The sequence below is a fragment of the Lissotriton helveticus genome, chromosome 2_1 (assembly GCF_964261635.1).
Source record: "Lissotriton helveticus chromosome 2_1, aLisHel1.1, whole genome shotgun sequence".
Classification (NCBI taxonomy): Eukaryota; Metazoa; Chordata; class Amphibia; order Caudata; family Salamandridae; genus Lissotriton; species Lissotriton helveticus.
This window is the reverse complement of record NC_136059.1, coordinates 773,952,825-773,972,606: the sequence shown is the minus strand read 5'-3', so window position 1 is coordinate 773,972,606 and position 19,782 is coordinate 773,952,825. Positions and strand designations below refer to the sequence as shown.

The 19,782-nt window shown below is 44.5% G+C and overlaps 1 protein-coding gene across 1 annotated transcript in view; it reads right to left on the bottom strand.

The window, feature by feature from the left end:
- Positions 1-10,349: 10,349 nt before the first annotated feature.
- MAN2A1 (mannosidase alpha class 2A member 1) overlaps positions 10,350-19,782 on the bottom strand; it is a 1,212,885-nt gene continuing 1,203,452 nt past the window's right edge. Inside the window, exon 22 of the mRNA XM_078675492.1 lies at positions 10,350-14,251. Coding sequence (XP_078531618.1) covers positions 14,099-14,251 — 153 coding nt within the window. The 3' untranslated portion in view covers positions 10,350-14,098. The remainder of the gene's footprint in view (positions 14,252-19,782) is intronic.

Sequence of the window (19,782 nt, the reverse complement as noted above, 5' to 3'; positions counted from 1 at the left end):
ACATAGTCCAGCACATTTAGGAGAAAAAGCTATGTTAGACAGTATCCAGAACATTTGGTTCAACAAGCATTTACGAGCTGCAGCCAAGCAGAAAGTCCGTACCTGTATGATATGTTGTCAGTTTAATCCAGGTAAAAGTGTCCCGGTGGAACAAGGGGGATTCCAGCCTCCTGACCACCCTTTTGAAGTCCTCCAGATGGATTATATTCAGATGGAGCGATGTCGAGGTTTCAAGTATGTCCTTGTAGTTGTATGCGCTTTGTCCAGGTGGACAGAAGCATATCCAGTCCCAGATTACACAGCTGCGACCACTGCCAAGCAGTTGGTTCGTGAGTTCTTCCCCCGTTATGGACTCCCTAGGGTCGTATATTCTGATAACGGCCAGCCATTCTCATCAGAGTTGATGAAGCATGTTTCCCTCTTGTTAGGATACCAGTGGAAGTTCCATTGTGTACGCCATCCTGAAGCAGCAGGTCTCGTAGAGAGACATAACCAGACCCTGAAAATTCGCATCGCAAAAATTTGTAAAGAGAAAGGTGTGGACTGGCTAGTAGCTCTGCCAGTTGCCCTGTTCTATATGCGCATGGTCGCACATTCCAGATCAGGTCTGTCCCCGTATGAGGTCGTTTTCGGCCGCCCCCCTAACATGTGGGGTACTCCTAGACCCCGAAGTATTACCGATGTTTCAAGTAATATGCTGACAGATTACCTAGCTTCCTTGATGTCTGCCCTCAACTCTTGTCGTTCACAGGTTGCCGCCGCATTTCCAGACAATACCGAGGTGGCACCGCATGAAATCGTTCCAGGATCCATGGTCCTTGTCCGGAATTTTGACCGCTCAAGTCCGCTGGAGCCCCGCTGGAAGGAGCCCCGACAGGTCCTCCTCGCCACCCGTACAGCCGTGAAGTTGGAAGGTCGCAAAGGCTGGGTGCACCTTTCGCACGTGAAGAAGTTTTATGGACTGAAACCCGTCTCAAAGAACATTTCCCAGGATTTGAAGGATTGCCAAAATATTGTTCTCAAGGACTGTCCCGCAAAAGACATTGCTACAAACCCTCCCCTGTTAGAGAAAACTCCGCAGCAGGAGTATAAGGTGAAACTCCGGTCTAGTAAAATAAGTCAGCCAGTTTGATTGTCTAAGTCCTCCCCTAGGTGAAACGGTTAGACTGTTTCTGACATGTATAAAATAGACCCCCATAGTGAGAGAGTTAGTCAAAACTCAATCCGATGTATCATTTTTCTATGTTTCATATTATTTCTCAGCATTATGATTTCCTGCACCAGTTATGCATTTTACCTGTGTTTCCCAGTTTCTCATGTAAATACGTCTTCTAATGCTACAGTAGAACACACGTTTAGTGATCTGCCTCCTCATGAACTCTCTTACCGCCTCGCTATGCGAAATAATTCTTTTATCCGCATGCTACATTACTCACACCAAACCAGCAATGCCACTAATTGTTGGGTGTGTGGTCGACTCCCCCCTTTCCAGACACCGAAGGGAGTTCTGCCACTCTTTCCTTATCCTTTTTCACATAATGGTTCGTGTGGAGCATGGTCCACGTTAACGTCATCCTCAACAGATATGTCTTTTCTTAACAGTACATGTTTTCCAGACAAGCAAGGTCTCCCCCACAGAATCGGGTTAGATCTAGAAAATGAAGTTTACAATTTAGGTAATTATTCTTCGAATTTCATGGTCCTGAATGTTCAGTCTGATTCCACTCCAGATTTACCTGCAATTTCAGTACTACCAGTCAAAGGCGAATTATGTGTCCGAAATAATGGTTCCGTACACGTAGGACATAGTGATTGTACTACTATTGTCAAGTATAGTGACAGTGGGAAATCTATCTTCAAAGCTTCACGTCATTCTTATTTTATTTGTGGTCAAACTGCATATGTTCGTCTGCCCCTCGATTGGGAGGGAACCTGTTACATTGCCTTCCTACTGCCACCAGTTTTCCTAGCCCCATCTGATTATCATAGAAACACACATCTAGTACACATTAGACATAGAAGGGAGTCCCCAATTGTCGATTATACTGAAACTGCTCTAGAACAGTATACAGATTTCAATAGAGGTTTCTTTTTCTTTATAGGACCTATCCAGAATAGTAAACTAATCCGCAGGTTAACCAGAACCCTTGAAGCTGTAGTAAATGAGACTGCCTCTGCTCTAGGTAACTTAACCGAAGAGCAATCTGCTATGAGATTTGTAGTTTTGCAAAATCGTCTCGTCCTTGACGTCATATTGGCCGATAGGGGCGGGGCCTGTAGAGTCATCGGATCTAGTTGCTGCATTTTCATTCCAAATAACGCGCCGTCTGTTTATTCAGCTATAACCAGACTCCATAAAATTGCCCATCTGTTACACCAAGATCCAGGCACCTGGACATGGTCCGGTTGGTTCTGGAATATAATTTCCGCCTGGGGATGGAAAGTCTTGTCCTTTCTAGGTATTGCAGTAGCGATCATATTCAGCTGCTGCCTCTGTATACAATGTGGCCCTGCGATTTGCGGCATTTGTGCTACATCATGTATTCCTAGTCCCAAGCCCCGTTCTAAATCCCGTTCCAGGATAATTCGAGACGAGCAAATGATACTGTATGAAATGATAGATGGTATCATGAATATTGATGTTTCCTGAAGGAAACGTAGTGACAAGGAGGGAATGTGGAAAAGTAAATTTTGCCATGTTCTGTGTCCCTACGCGTCCTCCATCATATGTTATATGTGCATGATTAATATGCATATGTTATTCCCCATGTTTGATTAAAGACGCAATTACAGTTGTGTCCACCTCTAGTATGGCAGTTTCCAGTTCTCGTGAATACTACGAATATCAGGCCTATGTAAAGCTACGTTGCCACGTTTCTCAGTGTGCACGTTATTCCATTGTAAAGTCCCCGTTTCTAGGCCTCAAAAGGGCCCGGACACCAGATTCAGCTCCTGTCTCCTGTCTCCTGAAGCCCCGCGGAGGAGTGATACAACCCCCACCTGTATCCTCGACCCTTCACCTACTGCCTGCCTCGCAGTGCCCGGTTCAGCTTGGCCCTGCCTCTGAGTCTGCCAAGACTATGTTATGATTCCAGTTATCAGTTCAGCCCTCCTTCTCTGCATTCCTAAAGCTACTGAACTGCATCAATAGTTTCCGTCATTGTCTAGCCTTTACGGCCCCATGTTAGAGAAATACTGTATTAATGGTCATTTAATATTCTTCATCACGCACTACATGTAGAATAATGCATGGTCCAGTCTTAGTGTCTGTTAGCCTTTCCCCTCCTGACTTCTAGTTTATATCAACATGTTCCCTAAACATCAGATACTAGATACTGTTTAGGTACATGTCGCCCTGACTCTCCAGACTTCAGTCTCTGCTCCTAGCACAGAGTTCGAAGCCCCCAGCTTCTCCTAGTGATACGTCATTGCCAGTTTGCGCGCACCATCAGGTTAGAGGTCCCGGCTCCTCAGGTAGCCCCCTCCATGGTTTCCGCCCCATTCATGACATATTCTGTTACGTTTGCATCACATGTCTATGTATACGCCCTGTTACACCTCTTTTCACCCTTATCTTTCGCGACTGCTACGCGTCACGCCTATTGCTCCACCCACCGCTACGCCTATTGCAATGTAATGCTATGTGTTTGCGTTATGTATATATGCTCATGTACTGTTATTAAAAGTTATCCGTTACGCCGTCATTCCCGATCCTGTCCCCGGCAGCTGCCATCCTATTCCCGTGCAGGTCGTCCTGTTCCTGTCCTTATGCTGTATTAAACCTGCAAAACTCCTACTACCTCGAATCTTGACTCTTATTTATTGAGCTATCTGTTATTCATTTATTCATTCAAAAATAGGGTATTATTTATTTATTTACCACAATGAGACAGCGTTTAGCTGGCAGTTCATGGTGAGCGAGGAGTCCAGGATGATGCAGAGGTTCTTTGCGTGGTCTGTGGGTGTGGGGGAGGTTTCAAGTGCTGCAGGCCACCAGGTGTCACCCAAGGCAGAGGGGATGGAGCCCATGATGAGGATTTCGATCTTCTCTGAGTTGAGTTTGAGGCAGCTGCTCTTCATCCAGGCGGCGACAGCCTTCATCCCATTGTGAAAGTTGTTCTTGGCAACAGTGGGTTCGCTATTGAGGGAAATAATCAGCTTGGTGTCCACGGCGTAGGAGACAATGTTGAGTCTGTGTTTTCTGACGTTGGCTGCAAGCGGGGCCATGTAGATGTTGAAAAGAGTGGGACTCAGGGAGGAGCCGTGAGGTACTCCGCAGCTGATCCCTGAGGGTTCAGAGAGGAATGGAGGTATTCTGACTCTCTGTGTTTGGCCAGTGAAGAAGGAGCAGATCCATTCCAGGGCTTTGTGGTAGGTGCTGGCGTCGTGGAGTCCTGTGCATAGGGTACAGTGAGACGGTATCGAAGGTGGCCAAGAGGTCCAGGAGGATGAGGGCTGCAGTTTCATCTTGTTCGAAGAGGATGCGGATGTCATCCGTGGGAGCGAGGTGGATGGTCTATGTGCTGTGATTGCTTTGGAAGGCTGATTGGGAGAGGACAAGGATATGGGTTGTTTCGATGAACTCGGAAAGTTGGGCATTGATGGCCTTCACAATGACCTTGGCTGGGAAGGGGAGAAGAGAAATGAGTCTGAAGTTCTTGAGGTCCGTTGGGTCGGCAGAGGGCTTCTTCAGCAAGGGGTTGATCTCTGCTTGCTTCCAGTCTTCCAGGAAGGTGCCGGAGTAGATGGAGCCGTTGATGATGCACTAGAGTTCGGGGGGGGGGTCTCTGTTGAAGATGTGATGCGGGCAGGGGTTCGAGGGCGCTCAGGAGTGGATGCTCTTCATGATCTTGAGGTGTCATCCACGGTGAGGCGGGGTCCAGTTGTGTAGAATCTGTTGGGGTCCCGCATTGTAGGGTGTGGTGGTTGCGGGTGGGGTGGAGGGGATCTTGGGTATCAAGGTTGTTGTAGAGGTCTTGCGAAGTTGGGATGTCTGCTATCTCTGTGCTGGGTCTTTGAAATTATTTGACCACCGTGAAAAGTTCCTTGCTGCTGAGTGCGTTGGCATTGATCCTTTCTTGAAGGGCCTCTTTCTTTGTTGTTCTGAGGAGGAGGTGGTGTGGGTTGACAGCGGCTTTGACGGCTGCGTGGTCTTCCGAGGTCATGCTGTTCTTCCATCTCTTCTCGAGTCGTCTTAAGGTGCGTCTGGACTCGTGAAGGGCAGAAGAGAACCAGCTGGATTTCTTTTAATGTGACTTGCTTGAGGTTTCTTCAGGGGAGCCAAATTGTCGTTGCAGGTGGAGATCCATTGGTGGAGGTTGAGTGGTGCAGTGTCGTTGTCTGCGGATGCCTGTGGAGGGGTTTTACTGAAGGATGTGGTGAGCTGTTCTTCGGTGACCTTGTTCCAGCTTTTACGAGGGTAGCTGTGGGCGTGATGGTGTACGGTGGGTTTGGTGAAGTAGAAGCAGCCGTGGTCGGTCCACTGGAGCTCGGTGGTGTTGCTGAAGTTGATGTTGTTGCTGGCGGAGAAGAGGGGGTCGAGTGTGTCCCGCTGAGTGGGTTGGAGAGGCGACTAGTTGTTTGAGTCCAACAGTGGCAAGACCCTCCAGCAGGGACGAGGTGTTTATTGTCATTGGGTTTGTCCAGTTCAAAGTTGAGGTTGCTGAGGAGGATGTAGTCTGTGGAGGTGAGAGCATGGGGTGAGATGAAGTCGATGATGGAATCGTTGAAGGGGCAGCAGGGTCGAGGGTTATTTAGATGATGGTGCCACAGAGACTGGTGTTCAGGCTGGTCTGGACCTGGTAGTGGAGGTGGAGGTGATACATTTTGACCAAGAGGTCGTCCATGTGGGTGGTGAGGTGGGAAGTGATTTTGTGTACGATGATGATGCCTCCCCTTGGTTTGTTGGTGCAGTCTTTGTGGAGGATCTTGTAACCAACCAGGATGGCGGTGGCGATGTCCAGGGTGGAAGTGGAGTTCATTCACGTTTCCATGAGGAAGGCAATGTTAAGTCGCAGATCTCCATGGCATGTTTTTGGAAGGAGCGTGTGTTGAGCAGGATGTATTTGAGGCAGTCAGGTCCAGTTTTTGTCGGTTGTGCGGTGGGCGGGGAGGCATAGGTGCAGCAGGCACAGTATCGGCAGGAAAACGAGCCTTGGGTGTCCATCAGCGATGCCCCGAGGCAGGCAGTGTGGCGTCCGGTTTTAAGTGCATGGAGGGCACTTGCGTCGTATTGGTGAATGGTCCAAGAACCAGGGTCTGGGTGCTGGGCACGGTCCAGACACGGACGGGCGTAGATGGGCTTGCCTTTGGCATGCCAGGGTGCACGGCCACACAGTGGCTGCCATAAGTAGTGTGAGGGGGAGAGCTGGACAGCTGTGAGGCGAGAAAGCGGAAATCGGCGCTGGAGGGAGGCAGGGCCAAAGGGGCGAGCAGGGACACGTGAAAAGGTGCAAAAAGGAGAGAGGAGAAAGTGAAAACAGTAAGAAAAAAGCAAGCAAGAGAAAGGAAGGAAAAAGAAAGGCAGAAACAGAGGGCAGAGCAGCCAAGCTCCGCACTGGACCACCATGGATGAGGAGCAAGCGGGTGCCTGCGGGTGGCAGAGGGCTGAACTACTGACCAGAGGGTCAGTAGCAGCAGCTACCGGGCCGCAGCTAACAGGCTGAGCAGTGGAGGGAAGGGAGGACTCCAATGAAAAGATCAGTGAATTGCACCTTCACTGCGCAGTGGCAGCCGTGAGTAATGTGAGGGGTATCGCCGGACAGCTGGGAGGCAGGAAAGCAGGAATCAGCACTATAGGGGGGCAGGCCACAAGGGACGAGCAGCAGGGACACGGGAAAAGACACAAAAAAGAAATAGGAGAAAGTGAAAACAGTGCAGAAAAAGCAAGCAAGAGAAAGGAAGGAAAAAGAAAGGTAGAAGGAAGAGTGACAGAGGGCAGAGCAGCAACAGAGCAGAGAAGTTCCCCACTGGACCACCAGGGATGAAATGCCTGTGGGTGGAGGAGTACCTCAAACCACTTACCAGATGGTCAGCAGCTACGGGGGCAGAAGTACCCGGTGGAGCTGTGGAGGGAAGGGAGCAGTCCACTGACAAGATCAGTGGACTGCTCCCTTCTACAAAGACTTCTGGAAGATAAGGCATACCACTTCTGTTTAACTTTCAGGCTTTTGGAGATTTTTTCCCCCATAAAATTGACTACAGAAATAATTAAGGCTGAGCTGCATCCTCCTCAACGTGCATCCACCTCAACGTATGCTCCCTGCACAGACACACCGTACAAATATGGGATCTCCTCAACACTCACAAGCCAGACATCGTCATCATCACAGAGACCTGGACTAATGCCTGCTCGGCACCTGACATTGCAACTGCCATCCCCAACGGATACAAGATCCTGAGAAAAGATCGCCCCAACCCCCCAGGAGGAGGCCTCGCCATCATCCACAAAAGGCCCCTCCAACTCACAACCACCAACTCGGACGACCCTTCACCCCCCTCATGGAACACGTCAACCTCCAGATCCAGTCCTACCCCAGAAAGACGCTCCGCGGCACACTCGCCTAGAGACCTCCTGGACCCGCACCCCCTTCATCAACGTCATCGCCAACCACATCGCACCCCACGCCCTCACCTCTATAGACTACAGACTACTCAAAGACCCGAACTTCAACCTGGACAACCACAGCAATTCCAACACCCTCGCCCTCCTGGAGTACATGACCAACATAGGACTGAAGCAACTTGGCTCCCCCCAACTCACACAGCAGGACACGCCAACTCTCTCGCCCCCCTCCAGAACACCACACGATAAGCCAACTGGTTCACAACGGATCTCCGAGAATCCAAGCGCTGCTGTCGACGACTGGAGAAGACGTGGAGAAACAGCAAAACCCCGGAAGCACGCTCCACCTACAAAACAGCCATCGCAGCACACCACCAACTCATCAAATCAACAAAGAAAAACTTCATCCAAGACAGAATCCTCTACAACGCCCACAACTCCAAGGAACTCTTCGCCATCATACAGGAATTCGCAAAACGCAACAGCAAAACAACCTACAGCTCTCCCTCCCAAGACCTCTGCAACAAACTCAGCTCCTTCTTTCACCTCTAGATCAAGACACTATATGACAACTTCGATGACCAAGACCACCACACCGCCTAAACTCCCACCCCCAACAACGTCATCCAACAGACCCTTCTCATCTGGACCCCTCTCACTACAGAAGACACCTTAAAGGTGATGAAGAGTATCCACTCTGGAGCACCTTCTGACCCCTGCACCCAACACATCTTCCACAGGACTGCCACTGCCATCACACCCAAGCTACGCCTATCAACTAATCCCTCGGGACCGTCACATTCCTCGACAACTAGAAGCAAGTTGAAATCAACCCCCTTCTAAAGAAGCCCTCTGCAGACCAGACAGACCTCAAGAGCTCACTGTTTCCTTGTGCCACCAAAGTCACCGAAAAGTCCGTCAATACCGAGCTAGCACACTTCATTGAAACCAACAGCATCCTAGACACCTCTCAATCAGAATTCCACAGCAACCGCAGCACCGAGACCGCCCTCCACGCTGCCACTGACGATATCCGTGCCGTCCTTGACCAAGGCCACACAGCAGCCCTCCTTCTCCTCGACTTATCTGCAGCCTTCGACCCCATCTCCCTCTGCACACTAGCCACCAGACTGCACGACGCCGGCATCCAAGGAAACGCCTTAGACTGGATACGATCTTTCCTCTCAGGCAGAACACAGAGAATAAGACACCCGCCCTTCCTCTCAGAACCGACAGAGAGCAGATGTGAAGTACCCCAAGGATCCTCCCTCAGCCCCACACTCTTCAACGTCTACAGCGACCTCCTCGTAACCATTGCCAGAAACCATGGGCTCAAAGTCGTCTCCTACGCCCATGACACCCAGCTCATCCTTTCCTTCACCAAGGAACCCGACATCACCAGGCGCAACTTCCAAGAAGGAATGAAAGCCGTTGCGACCTGGATGAGCAACATCTGCCTGAAGCTTAACTCGGAGAAAACATAAGTCCTCATCCTCAGCTCCACCCCATCCGCATGGGAACACACCTGGTAGCCCTTGGAAACCCACCCACCCCAACGGACCATGCACACAACCTTGGCATCATACTCCACTCTTCCGTCACCATGAATCGTCAGATCAACGCCCTATCCTCCGCATGCTGCAACACCCTCTGCATGCTTCGCAAGACATTGAAGTGGACCCCCCCCGACTCCAAGAAAACAGTCACCCACGCACTCATCACCAGCTGACTGAACTACGGCAACGCTCTCTATGCATAAATCAACAAAAAATGTCTCCACAATATCCAGACCGTCTAGAATGCTTTAGCCAGATTTATCCTCAACACCCCATGACACGACCACATCACCCAACACCCTTCGACCTCCACTGGCTCCCCGTTGATAGAAGAATAACATTCAAGTTGCTCACAGACACCTCCAAAGCTTCCACAACACCGGTCCCCAATACCTCAACGACCGAATCTCCTTCCACTCCCCCAAGAGAAACCTCTGCTCAGCCGACCTCGCCCTAGCCCCCATCCCACGCTTCTACAGGACCAGAGCAGGTGGAAGATCTTTCTCCTACCTCGCAGCCAGGACCTGGAACAAACTCCTCCTGCACCTCTGACGAAGCCTGACACTGCACCAATTCAGAAAGAACCTCAAGACCTTGCTCTTCGAATGACCCCCAACTTAGCTGCTCCCTCCCTTGCGCCCCCCAGCGCCTTGAGATCCTCACGGGGGAGTAGTTCGCGCCACAAAACCTTGATTAATTGACTGATTGTTGACAGAAGAAACGCACTGACAAGAAAATCCAACATGAAATGGGCAAAGCAGAGATCCCCTCTCAAAAGAGACCAAATATGAAGAGAGTAAACCGCCAAAGCTGTGCCATCTGGGAAAGCACAGTACACTTGCAGGCACAAATAGTGTGTCTTTGCTCTTTGAAGCAGTACTCCAATCTTCAGTTGTATTTAATTTTTCTTGCTCTAATAAACAGAATAACGAAACATGTAGTGAATGCCCAAAGCTATCCTTAGGTTTGACACAGGGAGGCGAATCATGTGGAGTTAGAAAGGTAGAGAGATATTTAATTTGTAAAAGTGTTCCTTAATTCCAACATGGAGGTGGAGATATTTTGCATTCGTAAATATCCGTGAAGATCCCCCGACGTATCATTTGCATTTTTATAGTTCATTGAGATAAGAAAAGCGACCTGAAATGCAATCACTGCACTGTAAGTTGTTGTGACAAATTGTTAATAGGAAATCCCTTCACCCCAAAAAACTATTACATAGCACACTGTAGCATTTCAAATTATCTTTTATTATTTAATTAGAGATCATTTTTACAATGTTATATTATCCCCACCCATTCAAAAATATATACCTTCAAATATAAGATATTAAAAAACCTCCAATTTAATAATTTTCATTTAAGAGACACTGTTTGGGCTTCTGTACAAGGGAATGTATAAATCACAAGAAATACCTTTCAAACATGGGAAAAAGATCAAGGATGACAGTATTTCTAGTGCAACAATTGTATACCAGATGTTTGATGCAAAAGAAATGCCTTGTTTTCTTACAGCAGCACACATATCTTTCCTCAAAAACTGAAAACAATTCTTTAAGGATGAAAATACACTGAATAGGCATATGGTCGCAAAAAAACCTTCTCTTGTAAACTGAAAAACTATAATATTTCACAATCTTTGCAGAAAAAAAAATCACAAAATATCACTAGACTTATAATCGCCTGATGACTAAGTGAATTGGTTGTAGTCGCATTTTTGGGAAATGTACTATTGGCAATGAGAATTTGGGCACAGCGACGATACTCGGAAGAATAAATTCACATTATGAAATGGACGTTTTTAACGAGCTTGCCAGAAATGTTCTTGCATATACTTTGTCGCGCTAGAAGAATTTGATCTCCTCTTTTATACTTTTTTATTGTCAAACATATCAGAGGATGCCGAAGTGTAGAAAACAATGACTACAAAAAGAATAACTAATGTGCAGCTAAATCAGCAACGACAGCAATGATTACAACAGGCCAGATTCTGGCAAAAAACATTCAAGTTATACAGTAGGCCTGCAAAACCTTCAAACAGTAGTGGCATTGTAATTGGTCTGAGCGCCGTGGATCGGCCCTCAGACGGGGACTGGGAGGCTTTGCATGTTCCTCACCAGGCTGTGTAATACAGCCTGGTGAGGAACATGCAAAGTGCACATGACTGTTTGTTTGGCCCATGAGGCCCAGCCAAACAGTCATGTGCACTTAGGTGTGCAAACAACTCCTCCCCCTGTGCCATCAGCCCTGCCCTAACCCAGCCCTGTATCTACAAAAAATAAAATGATAACGACTCTGCTCTGATAGCAGTGGGGAGATGCTCCTCCACCTTAGTGGAGGAGCCGCCCCTGCCTTTAAATACTCGCTTTTTGCCAGAATGGAACCAAGTATTGTTAATCACCAATATAAAAAGATGCATGAAAAGAAACTGCTATCAAGAGTAACTAATATTTTTGGTACTGTTTCAAAAGTGATGAAATTCTGTGTGTCATTTTGTACCTACGGCCTAATTTAAACAATAACTTACATGTAAGCAAGCATTTATACCAAAAATCTCAGGCTATTAGCATGGTGCACACAGTTTATTTCCATGAGAATCGTTGAAATCTCAGCATACAGTACAATGTAAAGGCCTCATTTAACGCTAGAAGGTGTTCCACTCTTACCAGGTCTCTGCAGAGGTGGAATTAGCAGATAATGGAAGCAAACAGTCTACTTCCTACAGTTTGCTGCCTTTTTGAGATTAGTCAAGTAATTCAGTCACCTGAGAGAGCAAGTTGAGCCACTAAATATAAGCCACTTCATATTACTCTTTTCAAAACTACCAGGTATTGCTTTAAGGTAGGTGGAAACAGTTACTTATTCTGAATCACAACAGTTTACCTTAGGTGAGACGGACAGGGGTCAGACTTCGACCATGGTCACTGAAAGGACTGCATTAAAAACTGGCACAACTTAAGTTATGAAATTTAAGCAAAGATATTCAATCACATATTCAGAGAAACCGAGTGAACGAAATTCCATGACTTAGCAAGCACAGCCTTATTGGACCACTGCTAGCTTACAGGCAGCAAAAAGTATTGGCAGTATTCTATGAAAATGCAAGTCACTTTTTTTCCAATGCTATTAATAAGACCTCAAATTGATTGTTCTCCAGTGGAAATTCTAAGGGGTCAAATATGAGACTGTTAAAGGCTTGAGATTTTGTGGTCACAAATTTGCGTCAATGCACGATTCCCCCTGCAAAAGTAACTTAGTGGCATTAGCCAACAGATAGCATTGTTGCCTGCAGCAATGATCTTTGATAATAATCAGAAAATACATGACCGTGCACAGCTCTGCTTGCTGTACGCAGTAAGGATTGGATTAAAGGAATGGAGGGAAGTGGGTTATACCTGTTAAAGTTACGTCAGAAAGACTGGTCCCTATAAGCGAAATGCAGTGCAGTTCAATGGCACTACTGGGACCTCACTGAAAAGGCAACTGCAAGAATGAAATATAATATATTATGCACAAAGATGGCTCTAATTTCCAACTATTTTATCAGAACACTGTGCAATTAGCATACAATTTTCAAAATATTCACTTTTTGAATAATCCCTCTGCCGCACAGCAGTATAATCTTTCAGTATAATCAGCGTAGTAAAAATCCCCAAAATCTTTTGAGGACACATCTGTATCGCTGTAGGCAAAACAGGTTATTACGGTATGAAAGTATTGACGATTCAGCATCTGTGATGATATTGGAATATGAAACAATTAGTTATGCTGTAATGAATCCCGTATGGTCCCACAGCTGTAATCAACAAAAAAAAGGCATAATTAAGCGCCTGACGAGACAAACCCGACAGAGTATACACACAGAGACCATTTGGGTTCTACAAAATTGTTGCACATTTTAGGCACATCTGTTTCAGCAATAGCTCACAGCCCATTCCAGTTTGTAAAATATGAATACATATCCCGTGACATGGTAGACGGGATTGTGCAGCACTTGGCAGGTTCCTTGGCAGCAGTTAACATTAAGTTGCAATAATATGTTGCACCTCCATGATTACATTTTCGTGACAGGGTACAGAAAAGGGCAACATTCAAAAAGCCACAATGATTTTTTTGTACTTTTAGCACACATTTGGTGTAGGAAGATTTGTTTTAGAACATCACTGCTGTTCGCATTGCTATGTAGATGCTGCAGATCAACGGTTTATAAAAACACTCACTCACAGAAAAACAACCACCCGATACAGTAGCAAAGAGGTATACAAAAATAAGGCACATTGAACTCAGTATGAATATTTTGGATTAAGAAACGCTCCACCGTAAAAAAAAACACAAGCATCACCTATTATTGCAGCTTTGTAGGGCCACATATACTCCGGATAGCATGTGATCCTATTTTACAAGAAATATCGTCATTGCACAAAACCCATTATTCCAAATGGCAAAACACATCTCCTTAGAATTTCCATTGGTTTCGATGATTGGAGAAATGCTGCTGTTCACGTTTTAAGGTAAATGTCCAAAATGATCCTTGCTCGAGCACAGGACTCATTTCTCACAGCATGGAATGTGATGGTATTCCACTCATTTGCCTGAATGTGCAAAAGTATTTGGCCGTTAGCTATTCTCCAAGTGCTTCACTTCAAGATGTAAAAGGGAATGAATAAATTCCGTTGTATTTCTATAAATTAAAGGGAAAACAATAAAACAAACTTCATAAAAAAGCCACAGGACCAAGGAATCATCTTTAACCTGAGATTTGAACTGTTACTGAGACGGGAAAGTCTTATAAATCCGTTCTCTTCCCATCGTAACTCAACGTTCTCGGTATTTTGTGTTACAACAAATACTTTGCAGCATGGCTTTTTGGCATTATTCTTAAGGACAATCAAAAAATGTCCGTTTCTGGAAACTGCAAACAATGTGCTTCTTTATTGCAAGACTGCCATGGGGGACGGAACTGTTGTTTAAAGCCGGGATCATCTAAGTCTAATTCGGAATGTACTTATCTCCATTGGGCTCATGCGGATGTCACTGACGTTGCTTGAAGCTGGAGATGAATGCATAAGGGTTAAAGATGAAGGTGTAAGACTTTCAACTGTTAGGTCCTTGAACAATTTGCGAACTAGAATCTGAAAAATATAAATACATTTCAAAGCGTTGAAGAAAATATATACATTTGGCAGATTCAGAAAACACCTATAAGTACATTAAACCATAATACCTTTTTTCATAACTTAAAATGTTTATTGTAGATTCAATACACTGTCCATATTAATCACATAACAAACAGCCATTAATAAAATTCTAAACATACAATGTCAAACAAGGACATACAAAGTCGTATTGAGTGTCAGATAAATATAAAATGCAATGTCTTAGTACAGAAAAAGTTATACATGAAATATGCTAACTTAACAACACCAATTTTTCCCTTCAATTTTACCATTGTTATATGCTTTTACATAGCGAAATCAATGTATTCTTTACTTGAAATATATATATTTTTATGGCACAGAAGTTAAAATATATGTGGCCCAATAAAACATGTTATTTGGAACAAACGTATTAATACATAGTATATGTGCAGATGCATGCATACACTTTAAGAAAATATACTTACCTGTAACTAAAAGCTGGGCAGCATTGGTATCTTTCATAGATTCACATGGCTTGATTTATTCGCTGACATCAGTCTGCGAACCCTTTGCAGTTCAATGTTAACACAGAAGTATTTCAATACAACAAATTACATTAAAAACGAATTAAACACCATACTGAGAGCACAACTAACCCATCTACATCATTAAATGACCCGAAATCCAGCCAATACCGTGGGTGGAGGTGAAGGGGCTCGGTTTGATTTTTCCTCAGAGGCCTCAACTGGCAGATTTTCTTAGGTTGTTCACAAGTATGAAGCAACCTTATGAACATCGAGGAGAGCGGACACGTGAATTTATGAAAGAAACTAATGCTGCAGAACAACAGTTAGAGGTAAGCAATTATTTCTTCTACAGCACTGGATCTTTTACAGATTCAGACGCTCAAATTATGATTACAATGCAGACTAAAGGTGGAAATGAGACTTCCTTGCATAGAAAACATTGCATACCGAAGCATGACCCACTATTGTCTTAGTTGATGACTGAAATCTAGGCAATAATGTCTTGCGAAGACATGGGATGTGCCGACTATCATCATTACAGGAGTGATTAGTAGAGGTAATTATTTATGTTATTATATGTACAGACAGATTAACATAATTAGCTATGTAGATAAGGATAAGTATACAGTAATAGGGACCATCAGACTAGTTTGTTAGCACTAATCACACTTGTGACTAAAATAACTTGATGACACTTTTGACATCCTATAGTTGTGTCCTGCAGGTATCATTGATAATTGATGTGAATAGACATATGCATGAATAGAGTAGACATATTTTAAATTCTTTTTATTATTTTGGTTCTAGGAACCGCACACACTCATTTGCATGAGCATGCATCATAATGGAGATTATCCCGGTTTTCATGACTGGTTCTATTATTTGAAACTCATAACTGACTACATGTTGTTTATATAAGGTTTTATGTATATAGTATACATACGAGTAAGGGCTATGTTCGAATCTGGATTAAATACAATTTCTATATATTCCCCGTTTAGTAATCCTTTTGTGACGAAGTCCTGATGAATTTTAGAAAGCTAAGGAGTTAGGCCCTGCGGCATGGAGTAGGCTGTTCAAAAGAAGTAAACATTAGAAACATGATTGAGGTTCCAGTGGGGTTGAATTAAGGGTGTGGGCGGAAACAAATGTTGTGGCCCTTTCAAAAAAATCCTCACAATAAGAGATTTGAATAATGAAGGCTGGTCCAGCAACCACAAAATTGTCAGCAAGAACAGAAAATTAACCCTGAACTGTGCCTAAAGCAAAACTTTTCTGAACTAGCAAACCACAAAGACCAACACTTCAAATAGTTTGGCCTGAAGTGCGTCAATCAGCCTAGTACCACACCAAACCACCAACGTGTCCCGAGGGCAGGAGTATTCTAATCTTTATGGGCAGACTCCTGGCTGTCAGAATGACAACTACTTCAGAAGGAAGACTTAATAGAGTCAACTGCTGTCACTCAATCTCCAAGCATGTAGATCAATATCGCATAGGCCTTGGTGCAGGACCCTGCCCTACTGCTGCGACAGAAGATCCTCCTCCTAAAACAGAGGCCTGACTTAGGACAGAGACTTATACCTGGGAGCTCAGGGTACCACACTCTCCTTGCCCAATGTGATGCCACTAGGATGGCTAGAGCTTGGTATTTTCTGGTATTCTTCACAATTCAGTACAGGAGAGTTTACAGTGATAAACCATATAGGACTCCTGACCTCCACTCTAGGCGCAATACTGTAGTGTAGTTCCTATATTCCCAATAGGCTCTGCGCATTGGAATAATATAAACAGCAGTGTAGACGTAGGACTGAGGTCGACTAGGTCTCTACTGACTATATTAGACTTAATTAGTTTTGCCAGCTAGCTTAGAGGTCACTAGAAACTTTCTCGAATGTTCAGGAAAGAGTTAACTCTCTTGATTTAGACAAGAAGGGATTGGTTTCTGACAACCGCATAAACATGACAACTTTGCTCCCTCAGAATAAAGAGTGTATCTCTAGAGTCGTGTGAAAACAATAGACGGTTATTTCACTCAGTCAATCGTGCATACTTAGTTTCACCAGAGTGCAGAGAAATAGAGAGACGGGCGTTTTCAATAAACGTTGTTATTTATTGAGCAGTCTTCTTTCTCATGCAAGAGAAATGAATTGCCACAATTGCAATACTTGTTGTAAAGTAAAGTGCGTACAGTAAAAGTAGTATTATGAAATAATACTGTAAAAGCATTGATATGGTTTCTGAGCCATATGATACTTTAAAACGGATAAAATATATACATACATAAAAACATTGACTAACGTACTCAACTGGTGCTTCTAAGATACGCCTACCCCGGTGTACCTGACCTAAGCCTAATACGTGGGAAGGAGTAAGTAAGTTGCAGTTTTAAGTTAAGTTGGTTTTTGCCAAGGAATCTGAATCAAGAATTCTCTTAAGGGTTTAGTCAGCTCCATACCTTGGTATTAGAATGTAGGAGGTCTTGTATCTCTCTCTCAGGACTCGATATCCCAGCAACCCGCAAGGGTGACTGGAAACACCGGAGCTGGAATTTTCTCGGCTGGAGAAAAAGACAGCGTCTTCCTCAGTGCGTCAAAAGGGAGGGGCGGCTTCCTTCGGCTCTCGCATCAGCTGGGCTTCCGGGCAAGTAGATAGCCGCTCTGCTCCAAACCACCGTGTGTTTGCTTAAGGCAACGTTGGTATATTTATACCTGAAAGGTGCCGGGTTTGACGTAAAGTTGGACATAAGACGTCACTAAGAACTAACAGTTCTTTCTGGACTCTAGGAGTTCTTGTGCAAATCAAAACAATAGCAGGGGGATTTCCCGGGCTGCTGGAGGCTTGGTTTGTTTAAAGAACGCGTTGTACTTTCTAGGAGTCTAGGGGAGTAGCCTTGCCGTATTTGGACTGCATGGGCTATTACTAAATATGGATATGATTCTTATGCCTTTATAAGGATATTGTTTATTATAACCCCATAAGGGCATAAATCGGGAATATCAAATTTGGGTCCTAGATAGAAACACAACACCCACTCCACGTACTAATGTCCATCATTACTAAATCTAAGCAATAGTAAACATATAACGATGCATGTGTGTTTTCCAACCCACCCCAAAATACATAATTCGCATTTGAAATGGTATATGGTAAATACACGAAAAATGAGTATTGGTACTGTACGCTTTTCAAGCAGTGTTATCATTCAGTTAAATGCATATATATATCAGCTGAATGAATTGCGAAAATTACACATGAAATGGCTCTGAATACAGAAAAGAAGGTCGAGACCATTTCATCACATATTTATACAAATGCTGTACATGTGCTAGAGGCTGAGGTAAAATATTGTCTCTAGTTATCCTAAAAATAGAAGCTCTGTTCTCTAAGAATAGTTCTACTTTAAGCAGAGTACCATGTGCCAGAAAAAAGGTAAATATTTTGGAAGTGAAAAAAATAATTTGGCTTTCAGGGGAAAAAATAGTTCCAAATGTTTTCAGTAGCTTTTGTTTATCAAAACTGAAGGCCGAATTCAGAGTTCAGGGAACGCTGTGTGCTCGTTATTTTAAAAGTTATTCTCGTTGTTCAGGGGAGAACATCATATCAGACAGGCTTGCAAAAAATTGGTCTACAACATCAGGTGAAAGTTCGACCAAGTTCGAAAATGCCGAAATTGTGCATATGTGAGAATGATTGCTATCATCAATGTCAGGATCAGCAATGCTCACAGAAGGTTGTACCTGTGTGGTGCTGCTTTCATCTCGTACTCCACTGCCACCTACTCGTAGTGGTGAAGTCTCAACGAATGCCATCATCAGAATAGGTAGCCGCTGGGGACAACACGATGCATGAGTCGTTACCGGACCTAGCAAGGTATCTATATCCATTGGTACTGCTGATGGTAGTGTAAGACAGACGTCCAACACGCATTCTTCTCCGCATAGCATACATCGAAGCACAGGTAAGATGCAATCTTGCCAGATTGGTCTGAATGAAAGAAACCAGGTAGTACTCAGACCTCTTAGCCGGGCTAATCCGAGGACTTTAGTGATTCGGTACCGGTAGCGTATAGCTAGGATCGTTTCTCCCATCGTTGCTGGAGTCTTGTCTGTGGCTTGGCTTGCCATATCGGAGCAGAAGTATCAAAAATAAAATTCCTGCTACGAGTCCCAAAAGAAGAGGCAGGCCGCCAAATAACGAATGGACAAAATTCGGGAAAATGCCCAGAACTGTTACAAAGGGTGCTACCAGTCCCGAAAAAACTGTCTTAAATACATATGCGATGCCACTGGTATCAGACATGTTTAAGATTTGACTTAACATTTCTACGAAATGGACGGGGCAATTTGTTGATAATAGGGAATGTATCTCTGCCGCTGTCCTTGCAACTTGCAGATCATACGTCTCTTTGGACGAGGTTAAAGGCACAGTTGTCTGTAAAAGAATGGATTTCATTCTGCTTAAAGTATCAATTCGAATAGAAGAGATATTCAAAGAAGGCCATAACGCAGCCTCCATGTCTGGATTGCTGTGTGGATACAATACTTGCATACAGCAAATGACCCTGGAAGTGACGGTTACGAGATAGGGTTTTCCTGGCACCATGCCACAACAGCTGTGGTCACTTATTAGAACATAACTGCCGTTGGAAAGCTGTCTGAAAAATGGCTCTATCTGTTTTGCAGGAGTGCCATGCAGGTGACATGAAAGGTTATTTGAAGACCCTTCGCAGGCTCCATGCAAGTTAATACCATGACACAGAAGTGTACCGCTTAGTGATTTTTTACAATTATTACCATTAAGAAATACCTTCTTTTTCCCTTCACTATAACATTTGTGTGTGTAAGGTAAATCCCAGGTTGATTTGATGTATCCTTTACCCAACCTTTCATACAGGCCTGCTGGTATATACTCTTGGCAATATTTAAACTGGAAAGTTGTTATCGGAATTGTAATTGTTCCTTGTTTCGTGTATTATCCATTCAATGACAGGTCTTT